At 51.3% G+C, this 24,203-nt stretch overlaps 10 protein-coding genes across 10 annotated transcripts; 3 read left to right on the top strand and 7 right to left on the bottom strand.

Moving 5' to 3' along the window:
• Positions 1 to 66: 66 nt before the first annotated feature.
• AKAW2_21580S (transcription factor domain-containing protein) lies at positions 67 to 2,617 on the bottom strand (the record flags this gene model as incomplete). The annotated part of the gene is made up of 4 exons (XM_041686419.1): positions 67 to 248; positions 296 to 2,147; positions 2,203 to 2,478; positions 2,534 to 2,617. 4 exons carry the CDS (start codon positions 2,615 to 2,617, stop codon positions 67 to 69), a joined length of 2,394 nt encoding a protein of 797 aa, XP_041540406.1.
• Positions 2,618 to 3,032: 415 nt separating this feature from the next.
• On the bottom strand, positions 3,033 to 3,533 carry AKAW2_21579S (uncharacterized protein; the record flags this gene model as incomplete). The annotated part of the gene is made up of 1 exon (XM_041686418.1): positions 3,033 to 3,533. One exon carries the CDS (start codon positions 3,531 to 3,533, stop codon positions 3,033 to 3,035), a length of 501 nt encoding a protein of 166 aa, XP_041540405.1.
• A 564-nt stretch (positions 3,534 to 4,097) lies between these two features.
• Positions 4,098 to 4,619, top strand: AKAW2_21578A (uncharacterized protein; the record flags this gene model as incomplete). Its single annotated transcript, XM_041686417.1, has 1 exon — positions 4,098 to 4,619. One exon carries the CDS (start codon positions 4,098 to 4,100, stop codon positions 4,617 to 4,619), a length of 522 nt encoding a protein of 173 aa, XP_041540404.1.
• Positions 4,620 to 4,868: 249 nt separating this feature from the next.
• On the top strand, positions 4,869 to 7,093 carry AKAW2_21577A (uncharacterized protein; the record flags this gene model as incomplete). Its single annotated transcript, XM_041686416.1, has 7 exons — positions 4,869 to 4,935; positions 5,226 to 5,509; positions 5,565 to 5,687; positions 5,739 to 5,891; positions 5,940 to 6,794; positions 6,843 to 6,927; positions 6,978 to 7,093. The coding sequence occupies 7 exons, from the start codon at positions 4,869 to 4,871 to the stop codon at positions 7,091 to 7,093; spliced, it is 1,683 nt and encodes a 560-aa protein (XP_041540403.1).
• A 160-nt stretch (positions 7,094 to 7,253) lies between these two features.
• Positions 7,254 to 9,005, bottom strand: AKAW2_21576S (uncharacterized protein; the record flags this gene model as incomplete). The annotated part of the gene is made up of 1 exon (XM_041686415.1): positions 7,254 to 9,005. The coding sequence occupies one exon, from the start codon at positions 9,003 to 9,005 to the stop codon at positions 7,254 to 7,256; it is 1,752 nt and encodes a 583-aa protein (XP_041540402.1).
• A 2,101-nt stretch (positions 9,006 to 11,106) lies between these two features.
• AKAW2_21575S (uncharacterized protein) lies at positions 11,107 to 14,480 on the bottom strand (the record flags this gene model as incomplete). Its single annotated transcript, XM_041686414.1, has 3 exons — positions 11,107 to 12,267; positions 12,317 to 12,442; positions 12,495 to 14,480. The coding sequence occupies 3 exons, from the start codon at positions 14,478 to 14,480 to the stop codon at positions 11,107 to 11,109; spliced, it is 3,273 nt and encodes a 1,090-aa protein (XP_041540401.1).
• Positions 14,481 to 16,056: 1,576 nt separating this feature from the next.
• On the bottom strand, positions 16,057 to 17,347 carry AKAW2_21574S (uncharacterized protein; the record flags this gene model as incomplete). The annotated part of the gene is made up of 4 exons (XM_041686413.1): positions 16,057 to 16,453; positions 16,521 to 16,894; positions 16,947 to 17,051; positions 17,105 to 17,347. The coding sequence occupies 4 exons, from the start codon at positions 17,345 to 17,347 to the stop codon at positions 16,057 to 16,059; spliced, it is 1,119 nt and encodes a 372-aa protein (XP_041540400.1).
• A 528-nt stretch (positions 17,348 to 17,875) lies between these two features.
• Positions 17,876 to 19,764, top strand: AKAW2_21573A (GMC family oxidoreductase; the record flags this gene model as incomplete). Its single annotated transcript, XM_041686411.1, has 2 exons — positions 17,876 to 18,091; positions 18,154 to 19,764. The coding sequence occupies 2 exons, from the start codon at positions 17,876 to 17,878 to the stop codon at positions 19,762 to 19,764; spliced, it is 1,827 nt and encodes a 608-aa protein (XP_041540399.1).
• A 1,312-nt stretch (positions 19,765 to 21,076) lies between these two features.
• On the bottom strand, positions 21,077 to 22,388 carry AKAW2_21572S (uncharacterized protein; the record flags this gene model as incomplete). Its single annotated transcript, XM_041686410.1, has 3 exons — positions 21,077 to 21,758; positions 21,830 to 22,204; positions 22,255 to 22,388. 3 exons carry the CDS (start codon positions 22,386 to 22,388, stop codon positions 21,077 to 21,079), a joined length of 1,191 nt encoding a protein of 396 aa, XP_041540398.1.
• Positions 22,389 to 23,504: 1,116 nt separating this feature from the next.
• Positions 23,505 to 24,180, bottom strand: AKAW2_21571S (uncharacterized protein; the record flags this gene model as incomplete). Its single annotated transcript, XM_041686409.1, has 2 exons — positions 23,505 to 24,004; positions 24,060 to 24,180. 2 exons carry the CDS (start codon positions 24,178 to 24,180, stop codon positions 23,505 to 23,507), a joined length of 621 nt encoding a protein of 206 aa, XP_041540397.1.
• Positions 24,181 to 24,203: the final 23 nt, after the last annotated feature.

Below are 24,203 nucleotides of genomic sequence, written 5' to 3'. Positions count from 1 at the left end.
CACCGGAGCGATCTCAAGGGTACACCCGCACTCTAACTGTTCATTCACATCGCGGACTGCTGTTTCTCAGGGTGTATAGCTACTGCCATAGCTTGGACCTGTATGCTCCCCGTAGAAAGGTGCACCTTCTAGACCCCACATCCAACTCTGCTCCAGGATCGGAAAGCCCTCCGTGGTGGGCCAGAATGACGGGTTGTCTGGGCTGCCATGAGAGACTACTTGGGCTCGAGGGGCATAGTTTGACAGAGCTATAAAAGCATTAGCATTGATTGATAAAAGCGTTAGATAGGAATACCTTGATCAAAGTCTTGAAGGGCAGCTGCTAGAGCAGGATCATGCATGTATTGAGCGAATCCATCTGCAGCTGGGATATCCCGAGCAATGGAGCCTACGACTGCTGTGGGTACCCCAGGAGGATCAATGGCATCATATCGAGCTACTGGTTCATCGGAGACTTGGTCCGACATTCTCTGTCTTGATGAAGGATTCGTTATTGTCGGCTCATTTGGATGCGCAGTGGTTGCAGAAGTAGACAATTCCATCATTACGCTGAGTTCTTTTTCCATGACCAATTTTACGAGGCGCTGAAGAATGGTCAGTCCCTGCTGCGCTGCAACTGAATGTGATCGGAGCTTGTCCTGGATGCCGATCAATTTGCGGAGTCCGGACTTGTTCTCGGTAGAGTGTGGACCCAGAGGATCCATGCTGCTGAGGATACCGAGGGTCACGCCTGCTGTGAATGTATGAATGCTAACAAACGAAGCTGCATAGGTTTCCGAAACCACTTCTAATAACGGGCTTGACAGAATATCCGACATGCCGAGCGCCGCATCACGACAAGCGTTCAAAGAGGCATTAAATGGGTCGACCGAATATGCAGCATCACCATTATACTTGCTGGTTCGTTCTCGAGCGGCCAGCATGTAGGAAAGAAGTGGACGGTACGTGAGAATGCGTGCGTTCTGATACGCAAGCCACAGAGCGAGAGCTTGGAGTTGATAAATATGATTCTCGAAGCTAGGCCCTGAGGCTCCAATATCGCGATCGACTTCTTCGGCAGAGGCATAATGAGACTGGTGAGCGACCCTGCGCCACTGGAGTGGAAGAGGAATCTCTGCTTCCCAATGACGGAGTCGACTGTCGTAGTCGGCTACCTTTCGAACGATTCTTTGGATATCCAGTGAATTTGGGTGAGATCGGCTAGCTGCATGCGAGCGAACGCGATACAGGTCATCCAAGGCTCCCTTAGTGATGGTAGATAGTTTGGTTATGAAGTACTTGTAGGAAAGTAGCGTTGGATCCGACGTCAGAGGTTCATCGAACGAACCTGGAGACTGCATAGTCTGAAGCTTGGCTGATGGATCCAACGGTTCTACGTCACAATCGTCATCGCGGATACTGCGTGGATAGCCATATGCTACGGCAGAGAAGGTTTCAACCTCATACACTGCCCACCAGCATCTTTTGCGAGTTTCATTGCGCGTTCGGAGATTAGTCGATTGAACGGGATTCTGCCGGCGGTGTAATTGTAGAGCCTGGGCGATACGAAGCCCACATCCGCATACTGGCCATGCCAGTCGTGGAGCACCATGGTATAAATAATACGTACCAAGGAGAATGCAGGTTTGAACTGCTTCTAAAGACCCGAGGGACATGATGTCAAGAAGCCCCGATCTCACAACAGAGAGAATGCGATCCCTAAGGGCCATTTCAACCCCATATCTCGAGAGAATCTCACGTCGATAGGGCCCGGTGTACTGCAGCCCGATAGCAATCACGATCAGGAAGGTGCTGAGAAAGCCGAGGTGATGGTGGGCGTATATTGAAGGCCTCTCAGTAGAGCCACCGTACAGTTTGGGCCACCGCTGACGAAACTCGTCTTGATAGAAGACCAACATGAACCAGTGCGCTCGATCAAAATATGTATCTACGAGAAGCCTGGCCGCGTCAAAGCTGGGTAGTAGGGACGCCAAATTCCCCGTAACGGAAGAGAACGGATCGCAAGTCGCGAGTGCAGTTGAAGAGGAAGGCTCAGATGTGTCAACCTCAACGCTCGGTGAAGCAGATTTAGGCTCTCGCAATGGGGCTCCCGGCAGTGCGTCGGTTGCAGGTGGCCCCGGTGCGGCCACATTGTGAAGGTTGAATGCCTATTCATATAGTTGTCAATATTGCCTATTGTGCGAGTCGATACAGGGATCTCACCCCGCCTAGAAGGGATATAGTGGAGCTTGATATCCAATCACGATCTTTTCGGTGCAATGATGTCCCTGGAGTTGGCGTCTCGACGGGACGTTGGTCAGAACCGATGACATGGGGTGAACTCGCATGGCGTCTCGGGGCACTTGTATTTGGTGTCTGGGCCGTTGGTGATGCGGGCGTATCTTGCGGATGCCGGTAGGGTCGCCAGCGGGTCGCCGAACCGGGAAGACAGCGGACCCCGGCGCGGGTGCAGAGGGTACAAGGCCGTTGGATGTCGCACTGACCAAGTGTGAGCAGATAGGTCGGATGTTCCAGGCTTACTTGGATAGCGGACCTTTAGCTTCTGACGTCGACAGCGCTGACATGCGCTGGGGACTTTGGTGGCGGGACTAGCCCTCGGACCAGGGCTATCCTCCATGCTGGAGGGATGCAGAAACTTGGGAGATGATGTGAAAGTTAAAGCATGAAGATCGAAGAAGCAAAGAAAGTGGAAGAGTTGCCGAGTGGAGCAGTTTCTCCACCGGAAGAGCCTTCCCAATGAGGTAATAAACGGGTCCGTGCACATAGCTGCTGCGGAGTACTATGTATACTGATGATCTGTCCATATCCCATTTCAAAAGCGTCTTAAAGTCTAGATACAAGGGACTCGGTGTCACAATATATAGTACCTTTTAGAAATGAAATGCCCTGCTAAAGCAGTCATCACAACGTTCCAGCGTGGCGTGCTACCTGTCAAACTGCATACCATTTAAGTCTTTCCGACATATATACGAACGTGATCGAGTACTTGCAAAAATCCAATAGCGAGTAGAATGAATTGAACTCGTGAATGGCTAGAAGCCTGACCCATTGTACATCACATTGTTCAGCGCTTCGATTATGTCTCGCCGCGAGTCGTTGGGACTGTTGCTGCTATAAAAGTCCAGCGCTTCTTGGTAAAGGACCTGGTATCCATCGTAATACCCTCGAGCATCCTCCATGATCTGCTCATACACAGTGATGTTCCGTTCACGGTACGGCCCTTCATCAGTGCAATCCCACAACGTCAACATGCCGTCCTTGATGTCCCCAAAGATGTTGTATCGGGCATAGATGGCATCCCCGTATCGCTGCTCTGCAATGGCGGTGCAGTACTCGGTAGCCCATGGCTCCACCATGTCCCAGGCGGTTCGATTGAGCACCTCTGCAACGGGAAAATCGAGGAACAGCTGCTCGGGAAGGAGACTTTGTCCACCAGCTGCTGCTGTGATTAAGGTCGATGTAATCAGAGCAAGAAATTGGTGGAAATGCATGTCAATTGCAGTGTAAAGGGAGCGATATAACTTGATTTGCATTCTGGAGCAAGTCGAGGAACTCAACTTTGCGACCGCGGAATTTAAGCCAAGCCAACTTTAGGCTGCCACTGGTAGTTGCCTAATCTTCTGAATTCGACTCATCGCCATAACACTTTCATCCAGGAGGTCACTTTGACCGTTTGACACTCGCGTTCATTCAGTTTGGCATTTTGCCGCGTCTGGAAAAATAATACTCAGTTCCATAAGTGAGGTGACGCGTGATATACCCTTTCGCTTTCCCGATTTCCTTGCCAGAATGGCCAGATGCGCTGAACCGGAAAGCGAATGTTTCTGATCCGTGGTCGCGCTAGTCCAGACACTCGATAGATCCCTTGGCTGGCATTTGCGATCCTGAAATTATGCTCACATACACGAGGTCCAAGAGTTGGATTAAATAGCCCGACCGTGCCCTAGACACCGGCCACATACCGACCGCGAGCGGAGAAGAAACACAACATTCCTCACGCTCTACTTAATGGCTCATGTCTCCCCATAATGGCGTTCAGAGTAGCGATTCCCTGACATCTTCCAAAATTACACCGAATCTATCATTATCGACCAGTCATGCGCGTGGTTGCTATTGTCATTGCGCTCGTCTCCCTTGGTGTCCTGACAGCCGCCCAGGCCGTCCGGCGCGGAAGCCCCGATGAATTCACTGCCCTCGGCTGCCCCGACACCACCAAGCTGGAGGCCTCCCAGGCCGAACAGCTGGCCGCCTGGGACGACTTCACCAACTTGCTCTACACAGAGAAGCGCCTCACCGACGCCTTCACGAAATATGTCGCAACCGGCTACATCAATCATTCGCCTCTGGTGACTGGAAATGGCATCGACACTACTCTGGGCGAGTTGTCCGCTATTGTCCCCAATGTGGACTCTCAGTTACAGCGTGCGTTTGTCGGATGGGATAAGGACGGCACTGCATATGGAACTGCTCATACCAAAGTCATTGGTAATGCGACCATGGGGATCCCCAATTCGGCCCTGGTGGACATGATCCGCATGGTGGGGACGTGCTTGGTGGAACATTACGACGTGCAGCAAGCTGTGGATGGCACTGCGCCGAATCCCATCGCGTTCTTCTAAAGGCCCGAGCTACATATATCACGTTGGTGAAACAATTGAGGTTACGAGACCCGACTGCAATTACAAGTTTCTGTACGAATATAGTCAGGGTGGCACATGCGAAAGAGGATTATTCGGAATGTGGAAAGACTGTCACGTACCATAGGATTTTCTGCTCCTAATATGTATTCCGACATCGTATATTCTTTGAGATGTATAACTGCATATAACAAGTCAGGAGGTCTAGGGTTCAACAAATGGTTGTCCTGAATGATATCAGTTCGGATATCTTACCCGAAACCCGAGCGCATCACCAATGCCTTTCTTCCCAACTTCGGTGAGCCGAGAACAGGTTGTGCTTTGCAGGGCAGCTGTGCTTACCAACCAACGTCTCTCATGCAATCCGCTCCTCACATGAACGCAGACAGTTAGGCGGAAGTGGAGCTTCAGGATGGGAAAGGATCTCCTATCCATCCACTCCGAATACCCCGCGCGGGGTTGTGTAGTCGCAATAAACCCTCGGCTTGTCTCATTCCCGAGCCATATATCCGTGGTTCTCTCTTCCCAGTCGGATCCCTCCTCATAACCTCAGCACTTATAACCGCCTATATAAAAACACTGTGGCAGTCGAACAGTGGGAGACAATTGTGCAACAGAAGCAGGCCGACGCAGCCGCAAAGATCCCCCAGGCATGGCGGCTCCCGGCTGAGTTTACGGAGAATGTGTCCGAAACAACCCCGACCAATGTGCTCGATGTGCCTCGCAAATGTGGTTTGTTGTCCGCGAAACAATTGGAAATTACTGAGAACTATGAGGCCACGGCCTTGCTCGAGCAGATTCACTCCGGAAAGTATACCGCCGTTGAAGTCGCCGAGGCGTTTTGCCTTCGAGCGGCCATCGCACAGCAAGTGGTAGGCCAAATAGTTCGATAGTTGATCGTGAGGGTATACTTACGGTCGCATATAGACGCGCTGCTTAACAGAAACCTTTTTTGATCTTGCTTTGGAGCGAGCAAAGGAGCTGGACGAGTACTTCCAGTCCACAGGGAAGGTCCGCGGACCGCTGCATGGTTTGCCCATTAGTCTTAAGGTAGATCATCTGTCGCCACAACCATAACCGCTCAAAGATTGACAGTGCCAGGACTGCTTCAATGTCGCAGGAGTTCCAAGCACTATCGGCTTCACTGCCTTCGTCGCACATGGTCCCGCTAAGAGCAATTCTTCCGTCGTCCAGATTCTCCTGGACTTGGGCGCGGTGCTCTATGTGAAGACCAACATCCCACAGACAATGATGGTATAATTGCCTTCAACGCTATTATCATCAATCGCTCACAGTATTCAGGCTGCCGACTCTCACAACTACGTCTTCGGCCGCACCCTAAATCCCAACCGAACCAGCCTCAGCGCCGGCGGATCATCAGGTGGTGAAGGTGCTCTAATCGCCATGCGCGGCTCAATCCTAGGTGTAGGAACCGACATTGCTGGCTCCATCCGCATCCCCGCAATCTTCGACGGTACCTTCGCCCTACGCCCATCGATCCACCGCATCCCGTACGGAGGCCAGACAGGCTCCGGCCGCAAGGGTCTCGCGGGCATCCGACCCTGCGCCGGCCCACTAGCGACCTCAGTGCGCGACCTCGGTCTATTCATGAAACTAGTCGTGGATGCCGACCCCTGGCAATACGACTCCTCGACCATATTCAGCACCTGGCGTACCGCTCCCCCGAAAGAGACCCTCCGACTCGGCTTCATCCTCGAAGATCCCCACTTCCCCGTGCACCCTCCCATTCTCAACACCCTAACCCGCGCAGTCGACGCCCTGAAAGCCGCCGGCCACGAAGTCATCAACCTAACCACCCCTTCCCTCAAAGATGCCCTCCTTCTCGGCTTCCGAACCTTCGCCATGGACCCGGCACGAACCGCCTTCAGCCACATCACCAAGAGCGGCGAGCCACGCATCCCTGCTCTGACAACTACCGACCTACCGAGTGCTGATTTGCCATATGAATGGGCCCCACATACGCTGGAATCTCTCTACGATTTGAACGTGCAGCGGGAGACAATCTGCGAGCAGTTCCGACAGCTGATTGTCCAGAACAAGATCGACGCGATCATTATGCCAGGATATCAGGGCACTGCGGTCGCACATGATGCAGTGGGATGGGTGCCGTACACTGTTCTCGCTAATGTTTTGGATGTATGGTAATTCACTCTTCGATGATGTTGACTCGGCTAACGACTACAGTATCCGGCTACGATTATTCCGTACAGAAAGGCGAACAAGGTTGATGACGCCAAGTATGTCAGGGATGTGACATACCGACCTCCTTGTAAGTTCTTCCTTATCAACCATTCATCAGTTATTTCTAACGCTTCGCAGATGTCGCAGACGATGTCGAGGGGGCGCCGTGCTGTGTGCAGCTTATGGGCAGGACAATGCACGAGGAGGAGCTCTTGCGGGATACTGCGACCATTGCCAATGTTTTGGGGAAATAAAGTGATCAACTGGGCAAGGGCTATAGCATACCTAGAACTTGACAATCCAAATTACATTATTTTGAATAATAACTTGTGATTGTGAACATTCTTCTTTCGGTAATTCTTCATCATGTTGGCAAAATAGAATTTATAATACATATAACACACCACATCGAATCTAGTACAGGGGCAGCTTGTACGCATCAAAATCATACACCCATGTCTTGTAGGACTCCTCATCAAACACACAGTCCATAACGGTGCCATTGTTCTTCCACAAGGGGCGCAAGGGCCACGCGCATAACCGCTGCTGCTCACCCTTCCGCTCACCTGCCAGCACGGTGGCATTCAAGCGGGTTGGGAAGACGCCTCCCTCAACCCACTGGATGAGCGTCTCGAGGGTGGTCTGTGGGAACGGGCCGTTAGGTTGGGTAGTGCTCGACGCGCAGTGCGCCGCACCAGGGATCAGATACAATCTGTTCCACTCATTCAAAGCCTGGGAGCTCTCGTTGAACGACATGCCGGGATACATGATCTGGCGGACAGATTCGTGGTAGTGCACGGACGAACCGGTCGGGATACTAGGGTCGGACTCGCCATGCACATGGATGATCTTTCCTCCCGCTGATTGGAAGGGTGTCAAGTCGGGCCAGGTGGTCTGGAGACTGTCCTCGTAGCGCTGCCATCCGAGCTCCATCCACTCCTTCAGGGTATCGTACGTGACGTTATCCAGGCTGGAGAGGTTGTCTGCATCGCGCAGCTCCAGGAAGCGGGCCACCCACTCACCGCCCAGGGAGGTGATATCCAACTCCCACTTTCCGGTGTCGTAGTTGTATTGGGTCTGGGCGTCGTCGAAGGTGGACGAGGGTTGGTACCAGATGTAAGCGCGGCGGCCGTCCAGGGTGCGGAGCCCGTCGAGCATCTTGCTGGCTGCAGCAGCTCCGATAGCAGAAACAGTACCATTCTGCGCAGGGGTGGTGTTGGACATCGAAGTGCGCTTCTTGAGGACTGTAGTGGTGGTGGATGCCGGGCAGGAGTAAGGAGCACCAACGGTCGAGTTGACGTTGAAGTGCAACTTGCACAGATCGGTACGAGCCACCACGCCATCGACACGGCCATCCAAGGCATCGCAGGCCGCAATGGTCAAGTTGACGATCTTTTCCAGTTCACAGGTAGGAGGGTAGTAGCCCAGAGTGTGCTCAACCACGTCAGGGTAGAGGTGGTTCACTTGTTGTTGGCCGTACCGGAATGCAGGGGCACCGATAACGGCTCCATCCCACTGGTCCGCATAGCGTTGCACCTGGCTCCAACCTTCGCGGCCACCCTCTGAGCAACCTTGGTAGTAGGCGTAGATCTTGGAGTCACCCAGACTGTAGAAGTTGCGGCTGAAGGCTTTTCCGACGATTGTAAGTTCGTGATGAGCGAGGTAGCCAAAAGAATACAAGGCCTCGTAGTTGATGGTACCGTTGGCTTCGAGGAAAACGGCATCAAATTCGGTATCAAACCCTCCAAAACCACCATCCGTGATACCTGCAGCAGCTCCATACATCACACCACCGGGAAGGGAGCTGGTGCCGGAGTTGATAGCGAAGCCTCCACCGCCCGTGGACAGCCACCGATTCTGATAGTCCTCGGGAGCGGGCAACCAGAGCTCCAACAGCAGGGGAGTATCCAGACCCGGCCGGGTGTACGAGAGGGTCACGTTGCAGTAGCTGTAGGAGGCGGCAGGGAAGAAGTAGCTACCCGATGTGGAAGCATTGTAGACAGCACTGGCGGTGATGGATGAAGTGTCGATCTCGAGACCTTCAATTTCATCACTGCTGGGCAGGGACGACTTTGCATGGCTGGTGGTACAGACATCCGCCAAACTGGCTGCCTGGGACAGGGCAATAGTCGTGGCCCCGGCTAGGACCCCGAGAGCAGCTCTCATGATGACTGGGGTCCTTGTATGTTACAGAGGAGAGAAAGTGTAGGTTGAGAAGTAAGTGTTAGAAGCCCGCCTGGTAGAAAGGAAGCGACTGAGATGACGCCGGCGATGCCACTACTTATAATGTTCTCGATGCCATGGTTCCGTGACCATCTCAGTCGTCGTTCGGAGATTATTGTTTGGAGTAATGGCAAAAGATCCAATCATCATCAAGCCAGAGGTGCACGAGAAGGCCGATCCAGACTCATTTGGGCAAGTTGAGCTGCTGATCTCGCGTTTCGTGCTATGTATTGAACCAAGCTTCGATCGGGTGGTTTACACTCACAGGACTGACGCTATGTGTCCCGTCCCTCACACGCTAACCAGGTTAATGACGAATAAGAAGTTCGGGTTGAATTGCGGAAGCCACATTCAATATCACCAAGTTTCTTCAGGTTGGCCTAGAGATGTGCTCGGAACGTTTCCTACCACCAATAAAGTTGTTCATTTCTGGACGTTACTCCACTCGGATTGATGCCAAGCCAGAACAGCTGCATGCCTTGACATCTTGAGCCAACCGCAACCAAAGTGGATGCTACTAAGAGCGCTGCAGCAACTGGCATTGCGTGTATCCCTCGCCGGGGTGCGTACGAAGGATTGCAATATAGGAGGATCGACAGAGCGACGGGAGAAGAGTTATCCCCGCAAATCAAGGGTTTGGATCATGATCTTGGCAAACTTTCTCGGAGGTTGGCTACGAATGCAGTCAGTGATGGTGTTGTTCTGCGGACTCCGAGAGCGTGAAGAGTCTTGCAGGTGACCATTATGCTCTTGGGTAAATGAATTGCCAAATTTATTGTAGAATCTCCAGAGCAATTCACAGCCATGCAAACACGTAGTGGCCTTGCATGAGTCTGCAGAAACGACCCCTGAGTGTCTGCAAGCCGAGAGGGTGTTGATATGGAGGAAGTCGGGGGTAACCGACTGGAATGGGGAATCTCCGCCGACCTCGGCTTCAGCTGCCCCGGCCGGTGTCCGGAGCCGGACCAATCCCGTGATTGCGGGTGGTTCCTCCGGCTTTCGCTCGCCGGTCTGGTGCCAACATTCCCTTCGCAACACCACTCACTATCCTGGCATCCAGCAACAAACCACACTCCCGAGGTACTCCCATCCATCCCTTCCATCGGCCCGTCCCTTGATAATCTCCCATCGCATCCCGTGTAGGCTCGCATCGAGTTTACGTTTCATCTATGCGACTTATCGCTCTTTTTCTGCTGAGCTTAGCAATCCCGCTCTATCTAGTTGCGCATTGATTCTATCATCCTCCAGTCGGTGCCTTGAAGATGGTACATGCTCCCCGACTGGCAGCCCCACTTTCCAGCTCGTTTGTCCTACCAAGATCCGCGTGGTCTGACGGCGTGGAGTGATGCCTAAGAGCTAGTTTCTGACCCTCTTACGAATTGGATAGGACCCCGTGATGACAGAGCTAGCCTTGAGGGTCCGGCTGCTCATACGTGCAGGGGACGGGCATTCAGCACGGCCAGGGTCCCCTGCCTGAATCTCTTTTGGACTTATCGACCGAACACCGTTTTCCGATAGTGATGAAAAATGAGATATAGGAGCAGGTGCAATAAGCCAGATGTTGCACTCTAGTATCGATTTCGCATTTCAAGTTTCGGGTTTTGCTTGCCAGGCTCGAAATTCCCCAGTCCCCGCATTCTACACCGTTGGGGTGATGCCTTATTCTCCGATAGATTGCGGGATTTCGGGATGAATATATAACCACCCACCTGAAATTATATTGTTGATGGAGTATGGAGTGCTAGTAGTCCACGTTTTAAGCATGAATTAGTCCCTTACTGACGTCAGTTAGATTTTTCAACCAATCATTCTCTCCGTGCAGTTATTCACTTATATACGAGGCGCTCGGCACTTCCCCGTTGTAAATACTTAACATCGTCAACATCTCCCTATTTGGCTCCGTTACGTAACCAATATGCCGGGTTGCATACTAAAAGGTTGGAAGGCTTCACACTTTTATAAATCACTATCTTCTATCGCCGTACCTATGAGCAAAAGCAAGTTTGAATATGGCCACGAGTGAGCGTGTAATCTGCCTCTACATTCACCGCGAAGATGTAGGTTCATATATGGCGCCGATCGCAGACAAGCAGTCACAATGCACAAAGATTCCAGTAAGCCTGGAATCAGCGGGTGTTCCAGAAATCTTTTCAATTCGTCGCTGCTCGGAGATGTCAGTTGCAGTCTCAAGGTTGGCTGGTGTATCTCCCCAGTAACGATGCCGGTCATACTCGAAGGGCTCACGGTCGGGGTCTCTGAGGCTGAGACATCGAACCGTTCTCTTCTGTTTAACCTCAAACTGGATTTCCACTAGTGCAGTGCCAGATATCTTGGTTGAGAAGCCGATGATAGCATCATCTTTGAAAAAATTAAGACTTTGACGTGACATGCAGTCACGTATATCACCAACGGCAGATTGATGGGTTGACGAATAGGTAAACTTCAGTCCACATAACTGCCTGTCGTATATATAGGCTGTTGCCTGGACTATCTTCTTTCGCCGGGCATAGCCTTCTTGACCCTCAAAGTAAAGCTTCCTTACCCGATCATATGGCGGAGAGGGAGTTGGTTCGAGTGTTCGAGGTCTCTGATCTCTGTATGGGGAGATGACTGCGCGGACCCGATCCGAATCCGCGCTGACTACCCATGAGATAGCCGTCAGCTCTTCGTCAGTGTCACTCAGATATTGAGACTGTATGGCTGCGCCGGAGTGAAATAATTGAGTAGCAAACGTCGCTCTGCTCACCCCTGTGTTGATCCATATAGCTGCAATGTTGCCTGTACTCGACTCAGGAGACTGGGAAATCCAAGCATCCAGGCCAACCCATACAGTAATCGATCTGATTTCCTCACCTGGAGACAGTCTAAGGACTGCATTGCTTAGTGGACGAATCCACTGCCCAACAACGCTTGGAGTGGGGTGGTTGAAATACTCGAATTTCAAACCAGTGATCCAATGTTTAGAGCGGAAATAGCCCCTATCACCCGTAGAGGCGGTGATTTTGCGAACTCCATTGAGTGATGCATAGGTTTGGTAGTATTTCATATCGTCCTTCTCGCCACTATCTTGGCGCAACATCAAATCATATTGTACCTGATCTTCCGGGACCCGATGGCATTCAGCGTTCAAATTGTCCGGAATGGCGGGTGGGGCATCGCATTTTTGAGAATGAATTCGAAGTTGATCGAAATACTTTCTGTATGCCTGTTCTTATTCAGCTACTATCTGGACGGATTGAGAGGGTTATACTTACGGCTGGCTGAGCAACGAGTCCTGTGATGGTATGTCCCGTGGGCACACCTGGTATCATTCGGGCGGATGCATTGAGATGATGGACGAGGGGGGCAAAAGTGGCAGTTCGTCCATAGTTGGTCGAGACCTAGACCGTGGTCAGCATTGTGGAAAAAGTCTGGAGACGATGTAGAACGGACCTCAAGCCCGACCAAGCGAACGGCTCGGTTGTGATAGCGGTTATCCCTCAGAATCCTTATTTGCGTGACACGCTCTCCTTTCGGGCCATTCATGGGAAGTGACATGACGTTCTCACCAACAACGCCACAACTCAAAACTTTGTCGTCAGAGTAGTGTGCGACCATTCCAACAAGTGGATGGCGGTAGAATCTCATATGGAATTCAAGACATATCAACTTCTCGAGACCGCTACCCCCACGGAAGCCAAAGTCAAAATGCAACAATGGATTGAAGGGTCCAGAGGGCCTGCATGGGAGCAAGGGGCTTATGATTGAACTCCCGTATAGTGGAACAGGTGGCATCCAGAGATGAGATGCCACACGTGAATAGCGCGTTACAGCCGCGGAAGAACGGGGTGGTCTCGAACCACGCTCACCCGGTTCGGTCATTTCGCCAAACCCAAGTGCAACAATCTTGAATCGATCGAGGCCTGCTAGTAAATAGTACGGCACCTTTCCACTTGGAACCAACAATAGGCCGCGAGCTAGCTTCTTGACGTTAGGCTGGCCAACCCAGGCAGACTCTCTCGAACCAGTGTATAGTATACGGATAGCCTTGAGCCCTTCCGAAGAGAACAGTACCTCGAAAGCCCTAATGCGTTTGTACCTGGGTATTTCAATCCAATTCTCGGTATCTGGGTTGGGGTATCCAATTGATTGACTGATTTCGCTTCCATCGCTCGAGGGGAACAGTTTGATACCGGATATGAATTGGTTTGAACCAAATTCGACAGTCGAGATACCAACCCGGAGTGGACGACAATCCCGCAGAGCCACGAACAATTGTGCCTTTCGATAAAGTAATTCGCATTGATCTTGGACAGGATAATCTCCCTCGGGAGCTGCTACATGGCCAGAGAAAAAGGTCATGACTTTTGCGTGGTGATTGCCTCTCCTTGAGATCGCTATATTCACTAAGACAGGAACATTGCGTTGAGATTTCACCAGAGAATAGCTGAAACCTTGCCCACCATTTCGTTTAGTTGGCTCTAATTCGACAAGAGATGCAATAGGCTCCAATAGCTCGCAGATTTCTTTTCTATGGGCTAGGGCTTGCGATGGGCGATATGAAAATGCCTTCATAGCGGAGTAGAGCCTGAACCAATTCCGTGGGCTATCGAGGTCGGGGAAAATATAATAAAACTCCTGGCCAAGCATAAATCTACTCCGCCAGAAGGACGGAGGAAGCTGTTTGTTACTCGCCAGCCAACTCAGATATCGGCATGTGAGTCTTAGTTTGAGGACATCGCGGATGTCCAGATAGGTAAGGACCTCATATATCGTTTCCTCTGGAAGCATTCTAAAAATACCGGCCCCGGACTCATTCCAATTTGCTTGTGCCCCGGTGTCATAACTTGAAGAATGCTCGCTGTCACTTTCCAGCGCCATATCCTCTGACTGAGTGGTGTCCCGTCCATAATGCATTTCTGCATACACACCTTCCCTTACTGTTTCCAATACTTCCAATTTGGGAAATGCATTCGGGTCAGCGGTTTTATATAACCACCTACTATCGTGCGGACCGGGAGGTTTGGGAGCAGGACTGTTGTGCAGTTGGAAGAAGACTGACCTCACAATGGTTGCAACATCTATGAAGGCATCACCTAGGCGAAGCCTCTGTAGAAGGAAGTTCCAACATGAATCGTGAAATGCAAAACACCACCAAGTTGTCGAAAAGTCGCGGATCGCCCATAAGTTAAGAGCATTGAAGTCTTCCACCTCGAAATAGGCTTTGTCCGGGTCGATTGATGCGTGAAGAATATTGTCGTGGCGTATTACGCCGACCCCAGTGACTGCGATTTGGTCCAAATCACCGTCGACTGCATAAAGACCCCGGACTTCTGTGAACCAAGGACGAGTCCTCCAACGCCAAGGCCCTTGATGGTTTCGCTCCCAGTCCTGCTCGAGAAAGGTCTCACACAGTGGGCAGATCAGTTTGGGCGGCATGGCCTTTGTTATATTAGCACGGTGAATGCCCCGAACAGATATACCAGAGGTTCAAGTGCAATTTGGAAAGACTTCAGCAGACAATGCAATTGAATGATCCCCGAGTTGAGCTATGGAGGGTCATTGAGGAAAAGAAAATGCAGGAGAAGCGTGCAGGAAGAGGGGAATTTAAGCTGAGTCGCATCAACCATAATCTCACTCTTTCAAAGGAAAAGTCCAATTGCCTCGTTCAGATACGCCGGGGGAATACGTCACGGCCTCATCACTACCTAGCCTTGTCAATTGATGAAGCCCTACAAATATACGTGTAGTCGGAAGTTTCATGGCTATCTGATGGCTTTAATGACCACACGCGCTTCAATATAGCCGTTCTACCCCGAGAGATGACCTTGATTGGACAGCGCCTAGCACTTCCTCGAGGAAGATTCCCTGGTTCTGACTGTCAATGCGGCAGGAGACATGCGCTGACTTGCGCCCAAGCGATCTGAATATCAGAATGCACCTATAACGTATCACCCAGAGCCGCGGCAGACCCCACTTGAGAATGAATCATTGGGCATGTCTGAAGGCACATCGTCTGGCCGGATACCGGGCTGCAAGAGGTTCGTACAATGGATTCCGATCTTTCAGTCATTCATGCCATTATGGGTTGGACAATATGGAGTAGTAATGAAGCGCCTTCGCACCTTGAACTTCTTAAATCATCTTTGTTCATTATCACTCTTCTATCTGTTCTATGTATTCGACACTACATCCTATTCAGACTAAAGTTTGGCTTCGTTAACCTGAGGAAAAATATGACCACTGCTAATGATAGATCCTTCAAGACCAACCTCGCTTATCTGTCTGCAATACATAAGACCAAGAGTAACAGCACCGACAGGGATGTCTATTAGATCTGACAGGCGATAGCCTAGACTGGTTCTGCGTCAAACGTAACCACGAGTAGTTCTGTCAAGACATGGCACCCATTGACAATCACTTGCCTGGCCTTGCTATTATCCAATCAATGCCCCCAGAAGCACCTGAGAGCCCTTCGCTCAGGCCACAGATATTTACCATCAGAGGCAAGGGTCGACCCGCGGAGATTCCAGACTTGTAGGATCGTATATTTGTGCATCAGTTTGTGGAGGACCTTCACTGTAATGTGAAGAACGTCTCGGGAAAGCTTTATGCACCGTTAACTCTTCATAACAGTGTGAGGTTCTACCATTTCGATGCGAAGGCAACATCCGGGGAATAGCTTGTTCCACTCCACGATAAGCCCTTCGATGTCAGCAAACAAGAGGATCTCACCGAGGTCGAGAGCATGCTGGACTATGTCATAGAGAATAGACGGCACTGAGCTCGAAAGGTGTGAATATGCTGAATCAGGCTTGACGGCAAGATCCGGTAATGGCTATGGTTATGATATGATGATAATTCTATTAGTCTGTGAGGCTATGACTGTCTGGCCAGAAGAACCGATGTTGTCCAGCATGTATGTAACCAAAGCATAAGATCCCTGTACATGTCAAAATTCTGGAGTTATGCAATACACACATAAGAGAAGGTCTATGGAACTTTCCACCCCGAACTACCGCTCCGACTCCCCAATCACGCTCCTAGGCACATGCTCATCTTGCGAACGGTCATTCAGTGACGCCTCGTATTCCACACCACGGCTTCCACTCTTGGTGGGTACCAGGTGCGTAAGAGGCATCTCACTCTCAGTATCCCGCATCCGTTTGAACGCCGAACCCGAAGCACCGGACTGAGCTCCAGTTTGCGACGAGTAGGCATTTTTCGCAGATGAGAATATACCTGGGAATGCTGCCTTAAATACAGGACGCATCATGGGCACACAGGCATTGGTAATTGCTAGTGCAGGTTCTGTGACACTCCAGAAGGCGGCCCAGATCATGCTGTACGAAAGATCGGTGAAGTCAACGGTGGTGAGGACGTGGATACGGATGATCGTGATAGCCGAGATGCTAACAACCCACTGTTAATTCCCATCGATTTCTGCGATCTAAGTTTATGTACGTTGGAGGTACTCACAACAAGCCTACGCCAAATATACCGTACAGAGCTACTTTCGTCCCGGTCGACATCTGCAGTTTCCAGATATGGTGAACCGGTAGAGCCATAATTAGGAGGTCTGTCACGAGATTGAAGGCGCCAATGGTCGAAAAGGCGACGTTCATGCTAGCGCAATGACCTGGCAAAGCAGCGTTCCAGTTTTTCGCAAAGGGTTGACAGATGAGGAAGACCTGAAGCATACTTCCGAGCCAGTAGGCCCCCGCGCAGCCCATGCACACTCTAGCAGCCATGCGAAATCCAGGCGTCACAAAAATTCGAAGATAGAAGAATAAGTAGGAGAATTTGGCGGTGACCATGGCGTTGTAATAGACGATTTGGTACACGATAAGCATCTGGTTTAGTTAGCGTGGGGATCAAAGCGCAGGACAAGCCTTCATAACGAACCTTAAAGATCAAGATGGTATTCACGGCAGGAAGCTCGGTGACATGGTGTCGCATGCCGACCCGTGCATAGTGGTACTGCATGGCGAGCATACCATAGGTATGCAGCTAGATTGCGAGTCAGTGCCAAGTTCATGTCCTAATTTCGCAGGTGACCGCACCATAGAAATCACAATGAATGCGTCGTCCCACCAAAATTTGCTCTGTCTGATCTTGCGCGACATGAACCGGAGCCCGATTGACGCTGTGCTCAGTGCCACCAGCACGGTATTGGCGATCAGCTGGTCGCGCACAATGGGGTACTCAAAAACATTGTAGAACTGAATCGCCATGCCGGTGTCGTGCCCCCGGGCATCATGGGAGCTGTGACGGGTGAGAACTTGACCAGGCAAGTTGGAATTCATCTTACACGGGCGTGCAAGGCTTGTGATACTTGAAGGAGTCAGCAACGCACAGTCCAAAAAGCCTTGCCGGTCCAGACAGCGACGATCTGGCTTGCGATCATCATCAGGATAACTAGGTTCGGAATTGGGCTGTCAGCTCTAGGCTCGTCAGTGAATCTAGTGGGTTAAGCGGGACCCGCCAGGATCTTTGGCGCGACGGCGGCGCTCTGTAGTGTTGATTAGTAGGGCTAGTCCGCGCAGCTAATCAACTAGTTCAAACGGCGGCCGCTGTCATTCACTCCACCAGAGCCAATCCAGCAATCTCCTGGCCAAATGCCGAGTGAGCACCGTTTGGGGGCTGCTCTATCTGCTCCACTGTGGCATCGCCAATCCCAACTTACCTTTATTTCCTTTAGTTCGAGTCCCATCAGTGCACTTGCCCCGTCGAGGCAAGAGTCGCAAAGCGAGGCCTCCTATTTCATTCCGTGCGGCCCTGTCAACCTGCCTGTTTCTTCCCTCTCAAACACGCCAATTGACATATCCCTCACCATGACCGGTCTGAAATCCTACGACTACATCATTGTTGGGGCGGGAATTGGTGGGCTGGTGCTCGCCTCCCGCCTTACCGAAGATGCCAATGTGAAGGTGCTTCTTATCGAAGCCGGTGCCAACCGCATGGGGGACCCTCGCATTGAGACTCCCGGTTTCTTGGAGACCATGTATGGCAATCCGGATTTCGATTGGGATTACATGAGTGAGCCGCAGGTAAGGATTCGGCCTCTCAGCCTCGGGATCCTCATGTCGGTACTTGCTAACCCCTGTTGCAGGTGCATGTCAACAACCGCCAAATTGCGCAGCCACGTGGCCGTGTGGTTGGTGGCAGCTCCACCATGAACTTCTCCGTGATCATGTATCCCTCCGAGGCCAATTTCGCCGCATGGAAGTCGCTCGGCAACCAGGGTTGGGGGCCTGAAGATATGGCGCCTTACCTGCGCAAGTTCCACACCTACACTCCACCTTCTGAGGAGACTGCCGCTTTTCTCTCTCTGGATAAGTACATGAAGCAGGAGAACCAAGGCAAAGACGGCCCGGTCCCTGTCACCTTGCCTAATGTATATGGTCCCTTCAACCAGGCCTGGGATGAAACCTTCGGCAACCTGGGATGGCGAACCGATGCAGATCCCATCTCGGGCCGCAAAATCGGTGCATTCACTTCTCCCTTGTCTGTCGATGGGGCCACCGGCCGTCGCGGTTACGCTGGTGCCTACTACTCGCCGAAGGTGGCAGAGCGACCGAACCTGGATCTGCTGGTCGAGACCATGGTGGAACGAGTCTTATTGACCAAGGATGCCGATGGTCTCGCCACTGCGACCGGTGTGCAAGTGAAGACCAAAGGCGAACACAGTCGCGAGATCGTGGCAAATCGCGAGGTGATCATTTGCGCAGGCAGTCTTAACTCGCCTCAGATTCTCGAACTGTCTGGTATTGGAAAACGCGACCTCCTGGAGAAGCACAACATTCCCATCATCGTCGACCGGCCCGGTGTTGGTGAAAACCTCCAGGATCACTGCCTAGCAGCTGTCAGCTTCGAAGTTGCGGATGGACAAATCTCGGGAGATATTACGCGTGATCCCAATGTTGTGCAGTCACTGATTAAGCTCTACGAAGAGACGCACTCCGGCCCTCTTGCGGGAATGCCTGTTAGCATGGCGTATCTTCCCCTGATGGACCATGACGGCCAATTATCAAGCGAGAAGGTGGAAGAGCTCCTGACCAAGCATCTCGATCAGCACTTGCAGGATGCGTCATCTTCCCAGCAGCAGCAATACGCTCTCCAACGCAAGCTTCTCCAAGAAGGCCGCAACGCCTCGGCACAATACATGTTCCTCCCCATTCAAGTGCACATGAACCCAGGCAAAACCACAATGTCGGACGTCCTTGCCAAAACCCTTCCCGGAAACTACATCACCATCTTGGTCCTGCATAACCACCCCTTCTCCCGCGGGTCCGTGCACATCCGTTCCGCCAATGCGGACGACAAGCCCATCTACGACCCCAACTACCTGTCCCACCCACTTGACATTGAAATTCTTGCCCGGCACGTCCAATACCTCGACCAGATCGCCGCCACCGAGCCGTTCTCAGGTCTCTTGAAGCCCGGTTCCCGACTTCCCGAACGGGCTATCGACTTGAATGATCTCGAGAAGACCAAGGAGATCGTCAAGGAGCGTCTTTTCACTTGCTTCCACCCGGCAGGATCTTGCGCTATGATGCCTGCCGAGATGGGCGGTGTGGTGGACTCCAGGCTGAAGGTTCACGGCACCCGAAACCTGCGCGTCGTGGATGCCAGTGTCTTCCCCTTGGAGCCGGCTGGCAATATCCAGGCTACTACTTATGCCATGGCGGAGCGGGCGGCCGATCTGATTCGTGGGCTTTGATCCGGTAGATACAACTTGCTGTACATAGGACAGAAGCCGAAGTTTGACGTTTGAATGCATTTATGTGTCAATGGCAGAGATCAGATGAAGTTCCTTAATTCTGGCTGAAAATAGATGTTTCCGAATTTTTCAATGGTTCATTCTAGGGCTATATTTATAATCAATAGGTGGGTTAACCCAGCACTATCGTAGCCATTGCTTGTAAGTAATATGGACGGCATCCATAGAGGGAGGAACCTTGAGAATATATAATTAATAGTAGCAACGCTTGGCTGGGAAATTGGGAGATTTTGGGGTCATTTTCGCCTCCCTATAGGACCAAAGCCCCGCACTGTGCTAGTATCCTCAAAAATCACGAAATCACGGAAGAAAATTACCCTCTGAAATCCCAATGGCCAGTGTGGTAGGCTTTGTAAATGTGTTTGATGATTGAAATATGATTGTTGTGTCGAGTAGAAGGATGTTCGGCCCTACGTTGTTCCGGCAGCCCTTCCGGACGGGCGCTCAGACGGTGTATTTGGAAAAGTCGTCTTCACTGCGCGCATTATTCCTATTCCAGTTGTGGTATAGGTCTACAATCGTCTCTGTGGTGATGTGAGTATCCCAAGAGGAAGCGAAGCATTCCATATGTGTCGAGGGATGGATGGTCATTGTTAATGCGGGAGATGCCAGAACCATGGAGGCATTCAGGTCTGGAAAAAATCCTATGGCTCGGGAAAAGATATCATCAACAAAGCTGAGTGGTGTGGCATCGCAGGATGAGGAAACGATGCTAAGGCATGGTTACTCTAAGCAAAATTAGTGCAAACATGCGACGGATCATCTGATAGACGATCCCTGCTCTTGCTGGAAGGAGTGGAATGGCCAATTACACTGCTAGAATCTCAAACTTTCGGGCCTTCCCGTCGTACAGAACTTGCAGGCCGGAATGTAACTCTACCGGACGAGTTTATCGGAGTATATCTCCGTGTATCGTAACAGGAAAGTAAACGCAAGGATCATTGAGAGCCAAGCCAGTTTAATTGAGGAATTGGAACAAAAAGCCTGATCGACCTAACAACGAGGGACTTCTTACATGCTAGGGCAACTGTACGACTCAAGTTATCTTCAACCAAGAAAAAATGCCAGTATCCTAAAACATTACATGATCGACGGTCCCGGAACCTGTGTAAATTATTCAGGGGCGCCGTTTACGGCCTGGACACCCCTTGTTATTTGGCGAGGGATGAGGAATCAGTCCTGCAATCATCCATTTCCTCAACCTTGTTCCCTGCACAAGCCAATGACAGTCTAACTAGTTCCAACCCTGTGTTCATCGTTTGACAATTCGCACATTTTGTCGCTTCCACACCAGCACCAAGGCGAGGAACTGGGCAGCTGAGAAACCCCCGATCAGCTTCATCTGCAAACTGTACGCCTCCGCGTACACCTCCCGTACCCGAGTCTGAAGCTCAGGTGTCAACGCGTTTATCACTTGGGTGGATACGGAGAGTGCATCCACCTCATCAGCGGGTAACATCGACGAGAGGCCACTCTGAGTATGACTATGTAAGATGGCCGTGCCTGCTGCAATCCCAAGCGCACCGCCTAGCATGCGCAGTTGGAAACCTGTTCCTAGCGCAATGGACTGGTCCGTAACCGCCACCACCAGTGGAAGCATGAGATAAAACACCGCAACACCAAGACCGGTGCCCAGCCCCGCTAGAGCAAGGTATCCGAACTGACCCGGCCATATCTGGGTTTCCGCATGAATTCCAGAGAATAGAAAGAACCCAACGACTTGCATAGCGACACCAGCGATTCCGAGATAAACAAAAGGCAGTGGAAGGCGGCCGGTGAGGACGGAGCAGATTATCATGCCGATAGGGACACTGACTGCAAAGGAAAGAAGCTTCACCCCGGCTCCGAGTGGTGAGCTGCCGTTAACAACCTGAAATCGCTGTGGTATTTCGACAATGCTAACAGTCATACTAACACCCGTAGTAAGGGATCCCCTGAATACAGAAGCCCCCATTGTTAGTATCCCACAAATGTCAGAGAAATAGTTGAAGCGGGGCAGACGTACAGTACAGTCCCCATGAACACACGGTTAGTCAGTAACCGCCATGGTAAGATTGGCTGACAGTTAGAGTTGCGTCTGCTGAGGAACCACTGCCACAGAATAAACAGAGGGAGTGATATACCTGAGAGCACGAAGAAGATGATCACCGCACTGGAGTCCCAACCGAAGTCATAGTTGCCTTCCTGCAAAGCAGCCACCAGAAATACTGATGTTGCAAGCACGAGGAACGCCCCCAAAACGTCAACCCGGCGAAGCAATACGCCCTGCCGGGTCAAGAGTTCTGAAGGTAGCACAGAATTTCTAGGTCTGGCCGAGTATGGAAATCCCGTCGGCAATGCAATGAAAATCAAGGCCCAGGATAGGGCACCGGCTGGGACACTAGACGACTATTAGCGAATGCTTCCTGCCTACGTCAATCGACTTCGCACTTTAGCAGAAATACCCAGCGCCAGTTGCCATGTTCTGCAATCGCCCCTCCGAACAAGGGACCCAAGACTAGACCGAGGGAGAAAACTACACCGGACAGCCCAGTGACAGTGGCATAATGCTTCTTGGACACCATTCGGATCAAAGAGAAGATGACTAGACTGTAAATACCGGCTCCACCGATCCCCTGAAATGCTCGACAGATGATTCTAAACGAGTCAGCAACAAAGTACGGATTATCGAGAGGAGGCTGTTGCGTTACAATTCTGACAAATTCCGAGAACCACCGCAGCCACCGGAGAACGCCGTGAAGATGGCCAGAGATACCAACAACATGGGCTTCACTCCCCAGATGTCGCCCGCTCTGGACCAGATCATAAGAAATCCTTCATAACATTTGATAAGTATGGGAAATTATTTTTGAGAGAGCGTACTCCTTACCTGCATAGGTTAGAAGGTATGAAGTGATTATCCAGCTGCTCCGACCAAACCCTCGTAGATCATCAGTGATGGCGACAAGCGATGTACTGACGATTGTGCTCTCAAGTCCTGTGAGGAAGAAAGAGACATAAAGTCTTGTCCATGCAGGTTAGCTATGAGAAGGTACCATGAAGAAGGATGCCCTACCCAATACCCCCAAGGAGGAGGCGAGCCCCCTTCAGCTGACCGTCCCACTCTAGGTCACTGGAATCGACATTCGTATCTGCAGCATCGTACCGCCCCATTGACACGGGCTGTTCGTTGTAACTTCTCTAAAACAAATCGAAATTGAGAAAGCAATGTAATTTACTATGGGGACCCCTACGATTGACAGAAGATGGTTTTGGGGAACTTTCAGGGAGGTCAGCCTGGCTGCTGCCTTTCCGATGTTATACCCGTGTTACCTTCCGGAGGCTGAGGAATTCCTAACGGGTGGCACCAAACATGGCCCTTGCGAAATTGTAGTGGGGATCCCTGCCATTTCAGGCTGAAGATGCAAAAGAAAGTTCCCGATAGAGCCGCGTGCATGATGCCGAGGAACGTGCAATTCGCAGTAGAGCCTTGCAATAAGCTAGTGCAAACAACCCTGGAACTTTGCTGTCATTGTGCTAACGTGACGACACGCATACTCCATTACAATGTACCTCCCTGGCTCAAGGTCTGGTATTCACGATTATCTCATCTACCATTTCCTATTGGAGCAATTGCAGACCGAAGCATGTATTCCAATCAAGTTTTCACGCTCCGTACACATCCTTCTGCAGAAAATAATTCAAGCCTGGCCCATAGCGCGGTGGATCACATTCGCCATGATCACTACCTCTCCTGCTGCTGTCGGAATCTGATGGCCCCCTTTATGCACGAAGACTGACTTGTTCTCCTCTTTGCAGTACCCAGGAGCCAATGAAGCCTTTTCATTCAAAGGGTCCGCCGATCCCCAAACATGTGCTGTAGGAATGGATATCATCGGCTGGGGATCGCAGGGCTGGATGCGACCCAGGCGAAGAAATTCCATATCATAGGGCTTACCAGGGTTGGAGAAAAGAACGGCTACTTTGAACGGGGGTTCTTGCATGCCCCTCTTACGAGCGTGGTCGATCAGTATGGTCAGCGCTATGCTGGTTCCTAGGCTGAATGCCATGACGCCGTCATAGGGGCCTTTGGCGCGCAAGTATCTTTCCAGATCCTGAACTGCCTGCAGGCAGGATTGAGGTTGGTGTGGGTCACAATACGCATATGTCGCTTCTCCTGTTTCGACAATCGATTCCGCCGCTGAAGCAGTTAATGCAAAATTCTCCACTCGCAGGGGTAATAGTGGTTATCTTACAAGCCTCCCATGGTACGGTGCCTTCAACAAAGTCGAAGGTGTGTCTCTCGCCTAGTTCATAGCGCAGCGCGGCTTTGTAACCGCAAGTCGTAAGCAAATTCTCCAAGGACCCCTCAATCATCGTGCCAGGAGATTGGTACCTGT

Source organism: Aspergillus luchuensis, chromosome 2, assembly GCF_016861625.1.
Source record: "Aspergillus luchuensis IFO 4308 DNA, chromosome 2, nearly complete sequence".
NCBI lineage: Eukaryota > Fungi > Ascomycota > Eurotiomycetes > Eurotiales > Aspergillaceae > Aspergillus > Aspergillus luchuensis.
Note: the sequence above shows the minus strand (reverse complement) of the source record. Positions and strands in the feature narration are given on the sequence as shown.